At 29.8% G+C, this 19144-nt stretch overlaps 1 protein-coding gene across 1 annotated transcript in view; it reads left to right on the top strand.

Moving 5' to 3' along the window:
• Nucleotides 1–19144, top strand: part of schlank (ceramide synthase schlank) — an 84322-nt gene that overhangs the window by 43432 nt on the left and 21746 nt on the right. Inside the window, exons 2-3 of the mRNA XM_075354976.1 lie at nt 7553–7786; nt 18885–18993. Coding sequence (XP_075211091.1) covers nt 7553–7786; nt 18885–18993 — 343 coding nt within the window. The remainder of the gene's footprint in view (nt 1–7552; nt 7787–18884; nt 18994–19144) is intronic.

The raw sequence follows: 19144 nt of genomic DNA, 5'->3' as shown, positions 1-19144 counted from the left end.
GTGCCAGTCCTCAGGTTTATGAACTTGTTCTAAGTGCAATATAGGCTCATCAATATTTATGCAATAAAACAAATTATTTTCATCAATAGAATACTGAGAAAATTCCATTTGTCGGCTTCGAAATATTTATATTTTTTTTAAAGTAAATTCCAAACTTGCAGTCTTGATCCTAACAGTTCAGCTTGATTTTTTGATAAATTTAAGTCATTTAATTCACCTTGTGATATAAGATGTGGCTTATTGGAAGATAATTCAAAATCAAAATCATTGTTGTTGCTTTCGAAACGTTCATTAACAGGTGCTCAGGAACCGGGAATAATTTCACTTTGAGGTACAGACCTGATTGCAGATTGCAATGAATGATATTTTACAGTATTTCGATTTTTTTAGAAATTCCAGACACACTTGTTAATCAAAAGCAACAGTCGGTTAAATGATCCTTTGGTTCACGCCAAATCGTAGGTACACCAATTGGCAAAACCTTCTGTGTAACTTTAAGCCATCATCTCAAATACACAGAACACAAATGAGACACAAATGAGACAAATGAACACAATGAGAATAAACATTCTCATCACCAATTTTACACTGAAATTAAAAATAATATGCTTTTTTAATTAAAGGTGTAATGTTTTTTTCTATTTGATTTTACGTTAAACTCATCACATACATCACATAACAAAAGGCATCCACATCATTTACACAATTTCAAGGCATTATGACAAGGACTGTTAACAAACTTAAGACAGCAATAAGACTGAATAAAATTAATTCATTCATAAATCCAGTGCTTAAAAACAACACAGCTGTGTATTCAGCTACACGTTTTGACCTGCGTTGACATGATTAATCTTGTCCATGAAGGCTCACTCTTCAGTATTAGTTATGATGTCATAATATGTGACTATGATATGATTTAATGCTTTGTCTAGTATTGTTTATTTACAGCTTACAAATTACGTTAATAAAGTTAAACAATAAAAAATGAGCTAACAAAGTGCAATATAGGAGGTTAAAATGCTAACTATACGTTGAAAAATGAAAAAAATCCTTTAATTATAATTTAAAAATTTTCAATGATGATAATGATTTAACAGATTAAATATAGACTTTTAAAGTCTATATTTAAAGTCTTTAAATATTCAGTATTGCATATTTAAAAACTGCGTGGCGTATTTGAAATAAGTCATCTAAAGCTAGGTGGAAAAGTTGTACAACCCTTTGCTGGCTTTTTCTTTAAATTAAAAGAAGTTTCTCAAGTATTTTAATTTTTCCTCAGCTACAAAGGAGGAAAAATATCAAGAGAGAGTAGCTTCAAGAAATTAAAAAATTATTTGTATTGTAAACTGATTTTTTTTTTAATTTGCGTTCTTTTATTGCAGCCTTATATATTTGTATTATTTTAACCTTACGTATTTATTCTAAGTAAGAAAGTTTTGAATAATCGCTTATTAAGGAAGAAGATGAGTTCCACAATAAAAAAGCGCAAAAAACATTAAGTGAAAGGTTTAGCATAAACTTTATCGAATATAATTTTTCCTAAAGGTTTTCACAGAAATGTCTAAAAATGCCTAAATGTCTTTGGTAAAGTTAATCTGTGCGAATTCAGTACTAAACCTACTATGAGATAAAAACCTGCTATGAGTTTAATTAAAAGCGATAATCGCATAGTGTGTTATAGGCAAAAGGAAATTTTTTTAAATCTAACATTTTATTAGAACATTAAAAAAAAAAATATATGTAGATTATTGTAGAAAAAGAATTGTAGGCGGAATATATAGTGAAAAGAAATAAATTGTTAATTGTGATAAAACAAAAATCCACAGTTATTCCTTGACCGATAATATTATGTTAACTTTTTGTAATATTTATGTGCTACTAAAAATAACCGATGATATCATTTTAGAAGGCGATAGGATAATAGTTAACTAATTGCATATTTGATTTGAATAGCCTCGGTATTTGTAGTAAACCGTAATACGAAATCTGGATTGTAAAATTATAATTCCCCTGCGTGAGCCGAGCGTTCATTTGTAGAGCGTTTGATTCTAAAAATGAAACATTCAAAATTTGTGTGCGCGTTCTGTTTTATACATTGTAGTATTTTATTAAATTGTGATCTCTTGTATTACTCTGATAACTCAGAAGGTATGGGTACGAGTACATTAGCACTAACCCTTTAAATTGCTGGTAACTACCGAGTGTATACACACAAATATAAGTCGATGTGCTCATCGACAAATATATCTTGTGCATATATTGTTTCAACTGAAGTTGACTGTATCTTCAGTTTGAGTTAAGCGTAGAATCCCTTGTAAGCTAACTGGCTGTATCTGAAATTGTAAATAAAAACACTATCAATAATAATTAACCCTACTCACGCACCTGATTGTGGAGAAGCATTCTTTAGTATGCTACTGCAATATTAAGTTAATTATCGATTTTGGCAGTTCATTGTATACGTTCACTTCCCCAAAAAATAATTTTAAAATATTCTATGTATATATTCATGTATGTTTAAATATATATCTTCATAATATCTACGGACTTTCATGAAAGTATCTCAATTGTCGGAAAATGTTACGCGGAATCTTATATTTTACGGAGAAAAGCGCTGATTTTTTTTCGCAGTGTTTTCATATGTATAATTGTGTAAAAATTTTACAATTTTCCTCATATTTTGGTGTTATGAAGAATTTTACATCGGTGTGAATTTTATGAAATTTAGGATTTCTTTCATTAATACTAATCTGTACTCTCATTTCAGTACTTGACAGTTGTGCATCACGACTCTAGTAAGTCATCAGTTTTTACAATTACCTGTTAGTATTTAACATAATAGATTGGAAGCAGTAATTATATAACAATATAAAAAACACTCTCCCTCCTTTCCCCGTGAAATTTTATACCGATCGCATTACATCTTTGCCGATGCGTTGAAAGCCTAATAACTCGCCTCTTACTAACCGTACAGGTGAAATGTTTTACTTTCTGTTAATCTATGCAATCCAATTTTTTAATGAATTTTTACATTAAAAAAACTTATGAAAAATTAAACAGAAGTGCTATTTTTATATTTTCTTAAACGTAATTTTGTTTTTCCTGTGTTTCATGAATTTGTGAATCGCAGAAAAAATTCTAAAATATCTGTCCGATTGACTGCCTAATACCTAATCGTTTTTCATCTTCGTCCGATGTGGGCGTTTTTCAAGAGCCTTTTTGCAACATAGCTGTTACAGTTAGAAATGTGCTAAGTAAAATGTGATAAAATATTTTGCTCAGATACCGTCGATGTGCAATAACGTTCGCAAGAAAGTGATTAACCGGCGCCCCTTTTATTATGGGCAGCAGCCAAGAATTTCTGCAGACGATTTATTGCGTAGACATTACGGAACTTTTATCTGCGCAGCAGTTAATGTAGCAAAGGATTTTTTTATTTTTAATACTGTTTTACCCTGTAATGTTCAAGTTTATTAAATCTGCTTACACGTATATAATGAAGGTTTAGTATACTCAGTAAATGTATATTAACTAAACATACATTTGTTTTTCAAGCTATGGGAACGAATTTACTATTTTTCTTTAGTTATGTGTTAAAAACAGCCAATCTTGATTGAACTATTCTATTTTCTTAATAAAGTGACCAAAAATGTAAAATCGTTGGTTCAAAAACAACCTAATTAAGCGAGGAGATGAGCAAACACCGAACGTTTGTTAGAATATATTTTACAATATTTTTCTTGCGATTCACTCGTGCTTAAAACCGAATTAGTTAAAAAATAGTTAAGTGTCAAAAGTTAAAAAATACTATATTTGTGTTTAACAGAAGAAAAGACTAGAATAAAAAAATATCTTTGGTTTTTAGCTTTATTTTGTAAGTATTTGTTTTGCTTTAAACTCATCTGCAAACATGTAACTCACCCAGCATAAATATACACAGTAAAACAGGAACTAGAAAATTTTGTAGCTTATAGCAGTATTGAGTCCAATAGAGATGCTGCCTTCTAGAACGGCTGTTCTCTGATTTGATTTCCGTCATGGTTCTGGCTTTTCCGTGTACCATTTCATCCATCAGATTCTTTTCGTTAAGATATGTGTAGAATCATGGCTGAGGTTACATTATAATGATACGTCTCTTTAAAATATCCATTTAATGAAATCAAAACATTTTGGATCCTATTATAAACATCAGCATAAAGTTGAGGCCTCTATAATATGTCAGCAGTTTAATTTTATGTCTATCATTATGTATTTGAAAGGGTTTTCAAATACTTTAAAAAAAAATATATATATAAAAAAAAAGGAATTCATAAATAACACAATGTCAGATATCTTATCTCAATTTTATAGAATTTAATTTCCCATGTAGAGCAATTGTGGTTCTACTTGCACTTAGAATTTATAACACATGTTATCAGACATGAACGCAATAAATACTTCAAAACCATGACAAAAAGTATTTTTATATTTCAAGTCTTTTCCCCTCTGACATGTGTATTGTACGTTAAGAGAGGATTGTTACTCTAGTAGCTGTTAGATGATAGATCAGTCATAGCACGTTTTCAAGAATAAAAAACTGTTTAAAATTTATACTCTTGCTCAATTGATCAGTTTTGGCCTGACTAAATGTGGGCTTAATAAAAATTAAAATAAAATTGGTTGTGTATTTAAACAGATGTGGTTTCTGGTGAGAAACAGAAATACAGAAGCGTTTTAAAACCACCTTCTGAGTTCAAGAACTCCCAAATGTCAAAATTCATTGAATATTTTTATTGATACTGGTTTCTCTTTGATAAATACTTAGGGTATCGGTAAGTTATTTTGAATAACCAGGTAACACTCTGCCTCAAAGGTCGAATGTGTTTATAGTTGACACTATCTTTAACATGTTATTGTTATAATGCTTATATGTCAATTGAAAGTTAGTGATTAATATATATGTTGGTAGGTATTTTGGTAGGCTAGTTATATCATGAGTATTACATATTGTACAAATAACTTCTCTTGTAATCAAGTTAACATGGTAAAACAATATTTTTTTTGATCTTTTCCATTATCTGCCTTTTTCTTTTTCCTGTTTAGCCTCTGGTAATTACCTTTCAGATAATACTTCAGAGGATGATATGTATGAGTGTAAATGAAGTGTAGTCTTGTACAGTCTCAGTTTGACCATTCCTGAGATATGTGGTTAATTGAAAACCAACCACTAAAGAACACTGGTATTCACGATCTAGTACTCAAATCCGTGTAAAAATAACTGACTTTACCAGGACTTGAATGCTGGAACTCTTGACTTCCAAATCAGCTGATTGGGGAAGATGTGTTCACCACTAGACCAAGCCGGTGGGTTTCCATTATCTGCCTACCAGTACATTAATTTACGTATAAGTAATTAATTGTAAATATAAATATTTTACATTTATTTAGGTCAGTAGGACACAATATTTGTCTTTTCAAACAAGTCCTCTCCTTCATGCTTTCTTTTTCTGTTTAGCTTCTAAAACCACTGTAAGGTATTACTTAAGAGAATGGATGCGGATGATATGAATGAATGTAAATGTAGTGTAGGATTGTACAGTTTCAGGTCTTCAGGTCGATCAGTCTTGAGGTGTGTAGTTAATTGAAACCCAACCACCAAAGAACACCAGTATCCACAATATAGTATTAAAATCCGTATAAAAGTAAACTGCTCTTACTAGAATTTAAACCTTAGAACTATTGACTTTTAAATCAGCTGATTTGCGATGACGAGTTCTCCACTAGAAATTGTAATATCTTTTTTTATTAGGCCTAGGTATAAAATAATATTTATGAATCTGAGAAATGACCTTTTCTTTTCAGAAAGGTTCACAACAAAACAGTTCTAAAATTAAACTTTTGAATATAAGTTCCCATATTTTTACATATAGAAATATAATGTACAGGGTCCGGCATATAAATCTGACGATTTTGTAGTAATTGTTATGTTGGCACCACTGTCAATGATGAGGCGGGAGTGTTGTACATTGACAGGTCTATTCATGCTATTTCGGGCTTTATGATTGAAGCCTATTTTAAAAATAATGACTCTGTTATTGTAACACAGCGTTTATTTCGCAGACATTTCAGTTTAAATCGACACGCGTCTGTTCCTAGTAGGAATACGATATTGTTGTGGGTGAAGAATTTTAAAAACACATCGTCTGCTTTAAAAATGAAACCAACATGACAAAAACAGACTGTGAGAACGCCTGAAAACATTAAAGCTGTAAGGTTAGCTGTTACACGGCCTCCTTGACGTTCAGCAGCGACACATACAGCTGCGCTAGCTATTTCTGATCGAAGTGTGCAACAAATTCTTCATGTCAACCTGAAATTCCATCCGTCTTAGATGATGTTAGTGCAGCAACCTAATGCAAATGATTGGGTGTCTCGCAAAGCAGCTTGCGAGGTCATCCTCGAAAATGTCCACCAGGATGCCATTATTCTTTTAAGTGACGAGGCACATTTTCATCTGTCAGGATTTGTGAATAAACAAAATTACTGTTATTGAGCTTCGCATAATCCACGGCAAATTCTTGAAAAACCACTTCACAGACAATATGTTACAGTGTGGTGTGCGGTTTCAAAGTTCGGCATAATTGGCCCATATTTTTTTGAGGAGTTAAATCGCAGAGTAACACAGCAACATCTCATCGATATGTAAACATGTTGAATGAATTTTTGAATGACTTTCAAGGACATGAAATTTGGTTTCAACAGGATGGTGCCACCGCCCATATGGCGAGAATCGCAATGGATGTTCTGCGAGAAACCTTTCCTGGACGTTTGATTTCCCGATTGGCGACATTCCTTGACAGGTGCATTCACCTGATCTGGCTGTTTGTGATTTTTTTCTGTGGAGTATCTTAAACATAAAGTCTTCAGTAGTTGACAACAGTCAATTGCAGAACACAAGGAGGCCATTCAACTAGAAATTGAAGCAGTTCCACAAGTGATGATTGAGCGAGCAATGTCAAATTTTAGAATGAGGTTAAGTGAGTGTGTGAGGAGTAATGGAAAACATTTGGATGACATAATATTCAAGTAAAAAAAAAATCTATGTAAGTAATTCACTGTAAATTGCAAAAATTGATCTTTAATTTGATATATTAAATGTTTTAGTAGCACGAAATACAGTTTAATTATTATCCCTCAAAAATCGTCAGGTTTATATGCCAGACCCTGTAAAAAAACTCCAGCATTAATGTATTTCTGGTTTTTGTTTTATCATACAAAATATATATATTTTTTTTCATGTATGTCATTACATGTTTGGAAAGAATGTTCATTTGTTATGTTGAAAAATATGATAAAAATAAGTTATAAAAGGATTATCAGATAATGTGATTACTGGTACAACTTGTTTTCAGTTCTGCAAACATGATATGATTGAGGAGGTATGTTGGAATCTGCCACCCTCAGAGGAAAAAATTATTAGCATTGGTTACCATGTTATTGAATAACCCACATCTTGTATTGTTAAATTAAATATTAAAGTATTCAGTTAATTGAAATTTATTTTTACTTTCAGATTTGGATTTGCTCCATTAGCTATGTCATTGGGCATTAAAGCCTCAAAACCAAAGAAAGCTCCTCCAAATGATGTTTTAGAAAAAGCTTATCAGCATAATAGTAAGATGAAACATAAAGAAGTTCTAGGTATTGCAAAACAGTTGGATATTTCTGAAAGACAGGTGGAGAGGTGGCTCAGGTTAAGAAAAACTCAAGAAAAACCATCAACATTGGTAAAATTTTGTGAAAGCAGGTGAGACTAATTAATTATTGATGTTTTGTGAAATAACTTGTAACTATAACTGTAGTATGAATTGTAATAAAATTTATTTATTTTGCTTATTTCTTTGTGAGATACTTATACCATTCAAAAAAAAATTATTTAGATAATGAAAGAGTTACCGAGTTCAAAACAGATTTAATTTGGCAAATGTATGATAAATCCTTTTTATAAGTCTTTATAAATCAACTAAAAATTAATTTTGTGATGTCTGGTCTAGTCTTTGTTGACATTCAAGAATTAATTCTCTTAAGTGTAGAACAGTCTAAATCCAAATCATTTGGAGGAGTTTATCAGCAGAAGTATTTCTAGTCATGAAATTTTTTATTTCTTGGGCTGTAATGCATTAAATAAAGTTTTCTGTTGATTATTATGGACTACTGTAACAAGTACAATATAAAGCAGTATAATAAAGAATTTCATTGTTGCTGTTGACAGGTAATTGATTTCATACTCATTGTCATATACATGATTCATGACTGTTCACATTTCCTAATAAGAAATATAAATTTCTGTATTACAAATATATTATACATAATCAATTTTCTGATCCATGTTTTTGATTATAAAAATATTTGTTTATTTATTACAGTGTGTCCTATTAGTAATTAGTCCATTTTTAATTGAATACAGTTTTATACATTCATTACACTGTGTATGTTGTACATTTTCAAAATCAGCCTTGAAAAAACCATATATCTTTACATTATATTTAATTGAGTCATGTTAAATGAGGTTAATTTGATCAGTCAATTTCTGATAACAATAGTATATTGAATTTTAAAGTATTCACAAATTTTAAATGGATTTTTTTATGTTATTTTATTTCTTTTTAGATAAAGTGTGTAGATATTTTTATTCTAAGATAAAGAATATTTATTGCTTTTGAAATAAATGTATCTTTTCTTCATAGGTTTACCTTTTGTCTGAATTCTTTAATCAGTTAGGATTTGTATAAATTGTGAAAACATTTACAATATGCATTTTTGGTGTTTGTTTATTTATTTATGTATTTTAGTTTAAAAGTAATGAAATTGGTTAACTTTGTTTATAAAAGATACTGTAAAAACTATTGGACATTTTTAGAGAGTAGATATTTTAATTTTTAAAAAGCTGACAACATAGTTGTAGAACTTTCCTGTCACATGGCTAAGGCCATTTTCCAGGAAAGTCCTACAACTGTGGGTTGGGTCTGATGCATACATGTATGCACACATACAACACAGCTTAATTTAAAATATCATTTTATTTAAATGTAATATTTTTTGTTTGTTTAATTCAGTGATTTTAACCAAAGCGCATGTGCATACCATATTTTATTTGCGCAGGTGTGGTGGTACTAGCAGTGACAGTCAGCTGTAACTGAACTAATGTAATTTCACAACTTGCGTAAAACAAATTTTGCTTGTATGGTTGGCAGACTGATGTAACTGTAAGTTTTAACGCATCAGGTACAGAGTCAATTGAGTTCGATTGAGTTTGAGACCCAACCAGATCGAGTTACCTTTTTACACTTCAAGCATTATTCATGTATTTAATTCTACTGCTTACATGTGATGTTATAACATAGCAGCAGTTGACTACGACAGCATTTTTTAGGGTAGGGGTGCGATTTTCCAAATATTGTTATTTTTAATTTTAACAAATGTACTTAAGAAAAGTATGTCCTCAATTAGGTGAAATCTCAATATACTGAGGGTGATCTTGCTCTACATCCTCACCCCCTTGACCTTTTAAGTTGAAAATTTAATGGCATCAATGCCCCATATCTAGAAGTAATCTGGTTGAAATCGACCACTAGTTCTGGAGATATAAGGTGATTTAGAGGGCAACACAACAAACATACATATGAAAATTAACATCTGGAAAATTTCCATTCAGTTTTTTGGGTTCCTTAGGTGTCAAAACTTCAAGATCCAGTGAAAACCTCACATACCCAAATTGGATCGATTAAAATATTTTCTCTTCCAGTACTATAGTGCTATCTAAACAGGAAAGAATGCAGTTATATGTTAATTATATTTATGTTTCTCTGTAAATCAACTTATTACTTATATCTTTTGTGTGTGGGTTGATGCTCACTTCTTTATTTTAATGTTATAATTATTCATTTAACAGCAGCATTATTAGACTATGCCCTACTTTTACCCTCTTCTTTTTATGACTCCATGTTGTGGTATTGTACTTTTGAAATAGCTTTCATACAATGGTAGGCATATTAACTTTTCTTTTATTATACTTTTTAAAATCTATTGGAGTTTTCAATTGCTATTTATGCTATTTTCAGTTGCTGTATTTTTTAACTAGAGAGATTATCTTTGTCTAATTTTTCCTAAAGTACAACATTTACAATCATATATTATTCAAAGCCTCAATTTTTTATATATCATTTTTAAGAAATTATATATTTTTAATACAAAAGGAATTGAGATACTATTAGTATTAGTGAAATAAAACAGAGAAGTAAAAAAATAAAGTAATAGAAATAAAAACCTTTTATCATTATATTCTATGATAGTAACCAAACTATAGACATTCATTTCAAACAAAAAGTAATAATTAAAAGTTTTGTAAAATGAACTACAAAAGATAACATAACATAAAAATTACAGTGTATTTGCACTGTATAGTTAGACAATTAAGGACATAAATGATCTTAGTTGATGGACTTCATCATAAGCACGCCATTTCAAATTACAGATAAATAGTTAATGGAATCGTCTCCCACTTCTGAAAATGTCTGTGTTTTATTTAAAAAGGTTTAATGTAGTATTAGAATATACTTACCCATTATATCAGGGTTCTACATAAATAAATGTATGTAGATAAATATTACTTTCCCATCTATATAGCAGTTGTAGCAAAGCTACAGCTGTACAGAAGGGACAGTATGGTGATCGGTCAAAATTGGTCATATCTGGTTTTCACTGAATCTTGACAAATTGACCCCTAAGGATCCCCAGAAAACCAAAAAAATGGCATTAAATTTCCGCGACAAAGTGTGTGTGTACGTATTTATGTAAGTAAGTTGACGTGTAAATCGCCTTATATCTCCAGAACTACTCGCCAATTTTCACCAAACTTGGTTATAATATTTCTATAGTAGGAGCATTGATGCTTTCAAATTTTCAATTCAAAAGGTCAGTGGGTGGGGAATACAGGGGAAAACGTAATCATCTCCAGATTTTGTGTAATTAAGGTTATTTTTATTTTTTTTTATAATTTTGTGAATATTAAAGTAAACAACTTTTATAAAAAAAAGTTTTGCTAAGTTTCACCGCCGCCCCTAAAAATGGTTTCAGTAATGGGCTATAAGTCATCTTACATCTCCAGAACTGCTTGACTGATTTTGACCAAACTTGGTCAGATTACTTCTATATATGAAATATTGATGCTACTAAATTTTCATTTGAATAGGTAAAACAATATAGGTACACAATAGGTAAAACATTAATAAACAACTTTTGTAAAAAAAATATTTTTGCCAAATTTCACCCCATCCCAAAAAATGGATTTAATTTTGAAGAGTTATAGATGGCTGTACAAGGAGTTGATTTTCATTGGATTTTTTAAAAATATTTTTGTGAATAATTATAAAAACAACATGTGTAAAATCTTTTTTGCTAAATTGTATCCCCACTTCAAAAAATAGCAATAATTTTGAAATGTGGAAGGTAGTACAGTAGGTCTTCTCATTGCAGTTTTTTATATTAGCAGCTTGTTGGATCTACAAATTTGTTCCTATCAAAGTGGGATCTTAACCCAGCCACCCCCCCCCCACACCACCGCAACGGCCCCATACACACCCATCCCACTTAGCGACCGGACTACTGCTGTAGATGTCTGCTATGTTGTGACGTCACAGGTGAGCCAGAGAATTAAATAAATGAATAATATTTAAAGTGTAAAAATTTATTTAAATTGGTTGCTAGTACTGCCGCCACAGCTGCATGATTGAAATATGGTATGCGCGTGTGCTTTTAGTTAGAATCATTGAATTAAATAAAATGATAAATATTTTTAAATTAAGTTGTGTGTGTAAGCTGTGCATCAGAAAAAACTGTGTTACAGGAAAGTCCTACAACTGTGTTGTCAGCTTTTTTATATTTATCTCCACTGATCTCTGTGGCAGAGTGATAGCATCTTGGTCTTTCATCCACAAATCCCACTCAGGCATGACATTTTTATACATTACAACTTTCACTTTTGTATCCCCTTGTGCAAGCTTCCTTCTAAGCTTATGTGGTGAATTAATTCATAAGTCAAAAAAGTAAAAACTATTTGTGTTCGAATTGTAAATGTTACGAAATTGCAACATTGTTGTAAATCATATCAGGAATGGTAGATGTGCTATTGCTATTCTGTGAGTAAATAAAGTGTTTCTGCAAGTTGAAAATTTTATTATCCTCTGAAGATTTACTTGAAAGATCAAGGGAGCTATAGAAAAGCTTTGATCGCAGAATTAAAATACAGAATTAATGAATAAAGAAAAGAGGTGCAATATAGGTGCACATTAGTCCATATTAATACATGAGATAAAAATTATATTATAAAATAATAATGATGCAACTTTGTAAAGGTATAATGAAATAGTTTTTTCCTAATGTTTACGTTGCAGTCTGTTCAACTAGTGAACAATAAGCAACGTCCCCATGATCCAATGAGATGAGGATGATATGCATGTAAGGTGTAGTCTTGTACAGACTCAGGTTGATATTTCTGAGACCTGTAGTTAATTGAACCCCAACCACCAAAATACATCTGTATCCACTGTCTAGCATTTAAATTCATATAAAAGCAAATTAACTTTTACTAAGAATTGACCCTCAGAACCTTTGACTTTGAAAATCAGCTGTTAAACAACTGATTCTGCGACTGATGAGTTAACCACTAGATTAGCCTAGTGCGCTAAATGAAGATGATGATATAATGAAGATATTTATTTTCACTATAAATAAATAAAATTCATCTTTTCTTGTACTTGTGCATAAAGATTAAGGTAGTTTCATCTGAAGTCTCAACCCAAAAAAAGCTAGAATATAAGTCTATTTTTTTCCAAAAGATATCTAGTTCCAAAGTTGTGATTATGTGTTTTATTACATAGATTTTGAAGTAATTATTAGAGTTATTTCTCTCAGTATAGACAAAAATATGCTTTGGAGATAAAATGTAGGATATCTTATGCAGATTAATGTGTTTTTTGTACTTGATGTTTTTAAAAAGAAGGAAGTTAGTTTCCAAAAATCTAAAAAAAGTGCCTTGTGTCTCTTCAAAATGGCCATCCAAAAGAATAATTATCCTAAACATAAAATAATCTCTATTTTTAATTTTCTAAATGTACTAAGTTTCTGTGATAAAATATTAATAAATTATATTAGCAACTACTTTTAGATGATCTGAAATGGATAGATCCTTACCAAACTGCCAATTCCTACTTGGCTTTGGTAACAACAATGTTGTTATACATTCAAGAGTACTTAGTTAAATCCTTGTAGTAAAATACACAAATCCTTGTAGCTTAAGAAGTGGTATAGCGTGTTGCATGCTTATGTTTTCCAGAAGCTTTAAATTAATGATTGGTTGAAGGCTGAAAATATGAAACAAGTCCATTGTTTTTTACTTATGACCTTGTGTCTGTGTAAAAATGCCCCCATATTTTCTATATTTGTTAATGAAGTGGATTATGTAATCAAAATACTTATATATTTTGAACCAAATATAATAGTTTTTCAATCCAGCGATCAATTTTCAACAACTTTGTCACACAACAGTAAAACCTCCATTAAGAACTATATTTAAATTATACCAAATAATAAAATGAAATAACTGCAAAACAAAAGAAAATATAAGAATTGTAATATTTTAATACTTATTTTGTATTTCTCGAAGTTGTAGCACTGTAGATACAATTACTGGATGTTAGTTTTTATAGATTTTCAAGTAACATTCTTATTAAAAGATTGTTTGATAGTTTATTTAAAATTTCATATTACAAAACCATTACAGGCTGTTTAAAATAAAGTAAAAAACACAGAAAATAAATTTAACAACAAAAATAAAAAAGATATGTGTAAAAATATCTAGAACTGTATATTAAAAAAAATCAATTATCATAAAACCTCATTTCAAAGTTGAAGTTATCATATTTTTCCCAATAAGACTTAAAATCACAGTATGTTACATATTTAAAATTAAAGTATTTAAGAGCTCATATTTAAAATTAAAGTATCTAAACAAACTTTAAAATTCATATAAAATAAACATAAACTGCAATAAACAAACTTAACCACAAAACTTTACTTACAATCCAAATTTTTTTGAAGTATACAAAAGGTAACAAAACATATAAGATAAAGACATAACATTAGCTTCATATGGATAAAAGAATATTATACTATTTTTTCCATTATATGGGATTTGGTTTAGTGAAATCATTTTAGTTTAATGCAGTATTAATTTAAAGAGATTAAAAGTATTTTACTGCTTATTAGTTTTGAAAAAAATAAGAAAATTTGAGATAAAAGTCGCAATAATAAATAATTAAAAAAAAAACTTAGATTACCCTTAAGTAGATTTTTAAGATTTTACTAGCCTTATCAAGATCCTCTGGGAAATCCATGTAGCTTTAACCATTTGTCCATATGTATGGGAATGAATATTTATTTGTCTACTTATCTGACTTTCATTTTTCTACCCTTCACTGTATTCCTGTCATGTTTGAATGAGATGCCCAGAAAAAAGTTGCTGTAAAATTTTTTTCTATTATAAAAGGAGATTAAACATTGGCTTGAGATTTATCTAGAAATTTAATGCAGGTGTAAACCCTTTTTTGGAAGATTAGGTAAAAACTGGACAAAGCAGGACACAGCTAGTGTTATAAAATTGACATATATATCTACTCAAGTTAGCGATTTGCTTATCGCATGCTTAATGTTTGTATCTTGATAAACAGTAAGGATTTATTAGTAAGTGGTATTAATAGAATATTAAGGTTTTTGTAGTAATTACTGTTATAGATGTTTATAAATATTCATATATTAAGTTATGAGTATTAAGTATTGACTTTCAATTGATGATTCACATATGATTTGTTCAGATGTATATTCTGTTGTTTTTATTGGTTGGTTACTATGTTGTTATAAATAGATGATTTTCATGTCATGTCAGTTAATAAAATATAGTGTAACTAACTAGATATTTTTTCATTAGATATTTTATTGCAACATTGTAGCTTTTATTAATTATGGGTCTCTAACATGGTAACAGGATGCAGTTTTTAAACTATACATATTACAATGAAAAACAGTAAGTTCCAATTAGAGAAATTCAGTGGTGAAGAAAATTGGGCAATGTGGAAAATTATTATGAAAACTATTTTAGAATGTGACAGAGTTTTTGATGTAGTTTGTGGTACATTTATAAAACCTGGACCAAATACTGAAAATTATGAAAACAGACTTTTTACATGGAAAAAGACAAATGTGTTAGTGAAGAAACGTCTTCTTGATACAAAGCCATTACTTCGTGTAGCTGGATGTGATACTGCAAAAGATGTCTGGGAATATATTGAATCAAGTTCATATAGATTAGTCTACTGAAAATATAAATTTATTACGGCATCAATTTCATAATATCTAATGGGAATTCATGGGTAGTGCAGAATCATTTAGCAAAATTCAATGATATACAGACAAAAATGTCATTTCTTGGTAATCCAGTTAATGAAAATGATTAATGTTCCCAATTACTGCAAACTCTACAAAAAGATTTTGATTATATTTGTCACTTGGCACGACTTACCACAAGCAGAGAAAATATGAGCGAAATTACAAAAGAAATGAATGAATTATGAACTTTGATGAACAATTATCGATGAAACAGATGTGACTGATATCAAAATCAAAGGTTAGTTTAGAGAAAAACAGGAAAATTTAAAGCTTAGTCAGCTGAAGGTCTTTCCGTCAAAAGTTTTGAAACAAAATGATCAAAAGCAATTTTCTTAAGATGAAAAGTTAGACAGTTGTTACATGATTGTAAGATTGGTATAGTTATGTTTCAAATTTGAAAAAAGGGTCACTGATTAAATCTTCGTCCTAATCAAGATTAAAATAAGCATTAATCTGTGATATCTGCTGAAAATTCAATGGAAGGAAATTTAAAAAAACATTGAGAGAGGCATGTATAAACTTTTTGATTATGATTTTATGAATCATCTAGTTATTCCACTTGACATTGAAAAATAGAATTGTGACGGATAACACATTGACGCCACACACAATGTAACACATTATCTTGACTGGTATGATAACTTTGAACCTTTTGAAGTGTCAAAATAAATGGATGAAGTGAAAGAAAAATTAGAAAATTTCATTGAATTAGTGAAGTCACAAGCTGGATTATAAAAGAATTACACACTGATGTAGGAAGAAAATTTGATAACAAAGATGTAAGAATGAATATATGCTTAGGTTATTGGAGTAAAACATTCAATTACTGTTTCTTACACTCAAACAAAATGAAGTTTCTCAATGTGAAAATAGGATTATATGTGAGATGGCACGTTCATGGCTTCAGTCAACTATTCATCTACCAATGAAGATTTAAGGAAATCACTCATAGAATTATTTTTGAATAAGAAGAATAATTTTCATCACTTGAAGATTTTTGAAAAAGAATGGTTTGTTAGGATTTCCCAACAGAAGTTAAAAAAATTTGATAAATCTACTGACGGAGATTGCACTGATTGTGGTTTTAGAATTTACTTTCTTCAAGAAAAATCTATTTGTATTTCTAGGGAGGTATAATTGAGAGATAAATTTTCATAGAAACCAAAGAAAATTAACATTAATAAATGAATAGAAAGTTCAAGTGAAAGCAAGGGTGAGAGTATTTTGCCAAATTCAACTTACGGACAGTATTTCACAATCTGAGATACTGTAACTTGAGAGCAATTCACAAAATTCAGTTACTGTGAATTATGGATAAAACAATATTTTTTCACAATTTGAGTGTTAAAATGAACACCATGAATAGATTATTGATAATAATCAAAAGTATCATTATAATGTAAAAAATAGAAAAGAAATTCAAAATCAGAGTGATATCAAGATGACGCAGTTCAATAGAACCCACCCACCGGGTTGGTCTAGTGGTGAACGCGTCTTCCCAAATCTACTGATTTGGAAGTCGAGAGTTCCAGCATTCAAGTCCTAGTAGAGCCAGTTATTTTTACATGGATTTGAATACTAGATTGTGGATACACCGGTGTTCTTTGGTGGTTGGGTTTCAATTAACCACACATCTCAGGAATGGTCGAACTGAGAATATACAACACTACACTTCATTTACACTCATACACATCATCCTCTGAAGAATTATCTAAACGGTAGTTACCGGAGGCTAAACAGGAAAAAGAAGGGAAAAAAAAGTTCAATAGAACCCAAAAGTTGACAGATTATGATGAGACTATGTAATCAAAGGAAGTTAAACATTAATAAGCTGCAATGATGGTGAAATGAATTCATTATATAAGAATAAGACATGGAAATTAGTGAATTTACCATCTCAAAGTACAGTCATTGGTAATAGGTAGATTTTTTTTATATAAAATTGAATTTCAAAAATGAAATTATTCATATAAAATGCCTGTAGTGGCTAGGGATTTCAGTCAAAGGAAATTATATGATTTTAATGAAACTTTCAGTCAATTTGGTATAAAAACAGTTTTCTTGAATGTTGCTTAGAAGAAAAAAAAAAGATATAACAATAATACAAGTCATGTTTGTAAATTATTTAAAAGTTTGTATGGACTGAAACAGGCTTTCAAATGTTGGTATAAATATAATTCCTTAGAACTTGTAATTTACATGAGATTTGTACAGATCCTCCTGTATATGTTTTATAACGGAAAATTGATTTAGTTTTTTCATGTGGATGCTGAGTTATGAGGCAAGATGAAGAATTAAAAGGACTTGATAAAGATAGAGAAAAAATTGGGAGAGGGATAGAGAGATGTCAAAAGGGAGTTAAGAGTTCAAAGAAAAAGAGGTGTAGACCATGATCGTGATAAAAGGAGATGATCATATAGCAGGCATGGTTCTAGATCACCTAAGAGTAAATGACAAATTTATCTTGCCCTGTCACGTATGGAAGCAGAAGATCATTTTTTTGATTATGTAGATTACTGAAAGAAGTTAGAGTTCTTGATCAGAATTCTATTCCTGTGATGTACATTGACAACCAGAGGTCTATTAAATTCTTTTAAATCTGCTATTACATTCTTTTTCAGAAACCCTATTTTACATGAGCAATCAAAACATATAGAGACATATTATCACTATGACAGACAATCAGTTGCAGATAGACAGATTGCAGTGGAAAATATATAGCAACTGAAGAACAAGCTGAAGATATTTTCACTAAATCTTTATCATCAAATAAATTAGATCTTATGAAAAATTTGATTAGTATTATCACTACATAATCTTTTGGTGGTTTTTATATTTACATATGAATGTTTCGGGAGAATGTTATAGATGTATGTAAATATTAATATATAAGTTCATATTAAAATATTGAATATTAATTGATTCTCATATGATTTGTTCAGATTTATATTCTATTTCTATTATTAGTTGGTTACTATGTTGTTATTAGATGTTTTTCATGTTGTCATGTCTGTTAAAAGAATTTAGTGTAACTAATTAGATGTTTTATCATCCGTTGTTTTATTCTAACATTGTAGCTTATATTAATAACAGATCTCTAACAATTATTGCAGAATAAATAAATACTTAAGTTACTCTTATTTAAGTTAAGGTATTATAGTCTCTTTTATTTACTAGCTAACTAATTTTGATTTGCTAGACCTGTTGTTATTTTATATGCAGTATGTCATTCATCTGCTGCTGTAATAGTAACTTGCCCAGTTCTAAGTTACGGATGTATTAAGTATAAGTATAATTTCCTGTTTTGCAAATGCGAAGTTGAGATCATAATGCCACACATGTAAATTATCTTGTTTCTTTCATTTTTTTAGAGATATTAATAGTCAGTTTGATTTTTTTTCTAGTTGGAAGTGTTCATATTATTCTTATTCATTTATTTACGGTATACTGTGCTTATGGAATAAGCCATGGCTGTGGAATATAAATGAATGTTGGACTAATTATCCTCATCAAGTAAGTTTATTTTATGAAAATATAGTTTTGAAATACAATTTTTATTATATTTTATATCTTTACAGTTACAATAAACTTTATACATATTTTAAAAAAATACATAAAATTTCTGTAAACTATAAAAGTTGCTATAAATTATGAAACTAAAATG

The sequence above is a fragment of the Lycorma delicatula genome, chromosome 1, assembly GCF_047948215.1.
Source record: "Lycorma delicatula isolate Av1 chromosome 1, ASM4794821v1, whole genome shotgun sequence".
Classification (NCBI taxonomy): domain Eukaryota; kingdom Metazoa; phylum Arthropoda; class Insecta; order Hemiptera; family Fulgoridae; genus Lycorma; species Lycorma delicatula.
Note: the sequence above shows the minus strand (reverse complement) of the source record. Positions and strands in the feature narration are given on the sequence as shown.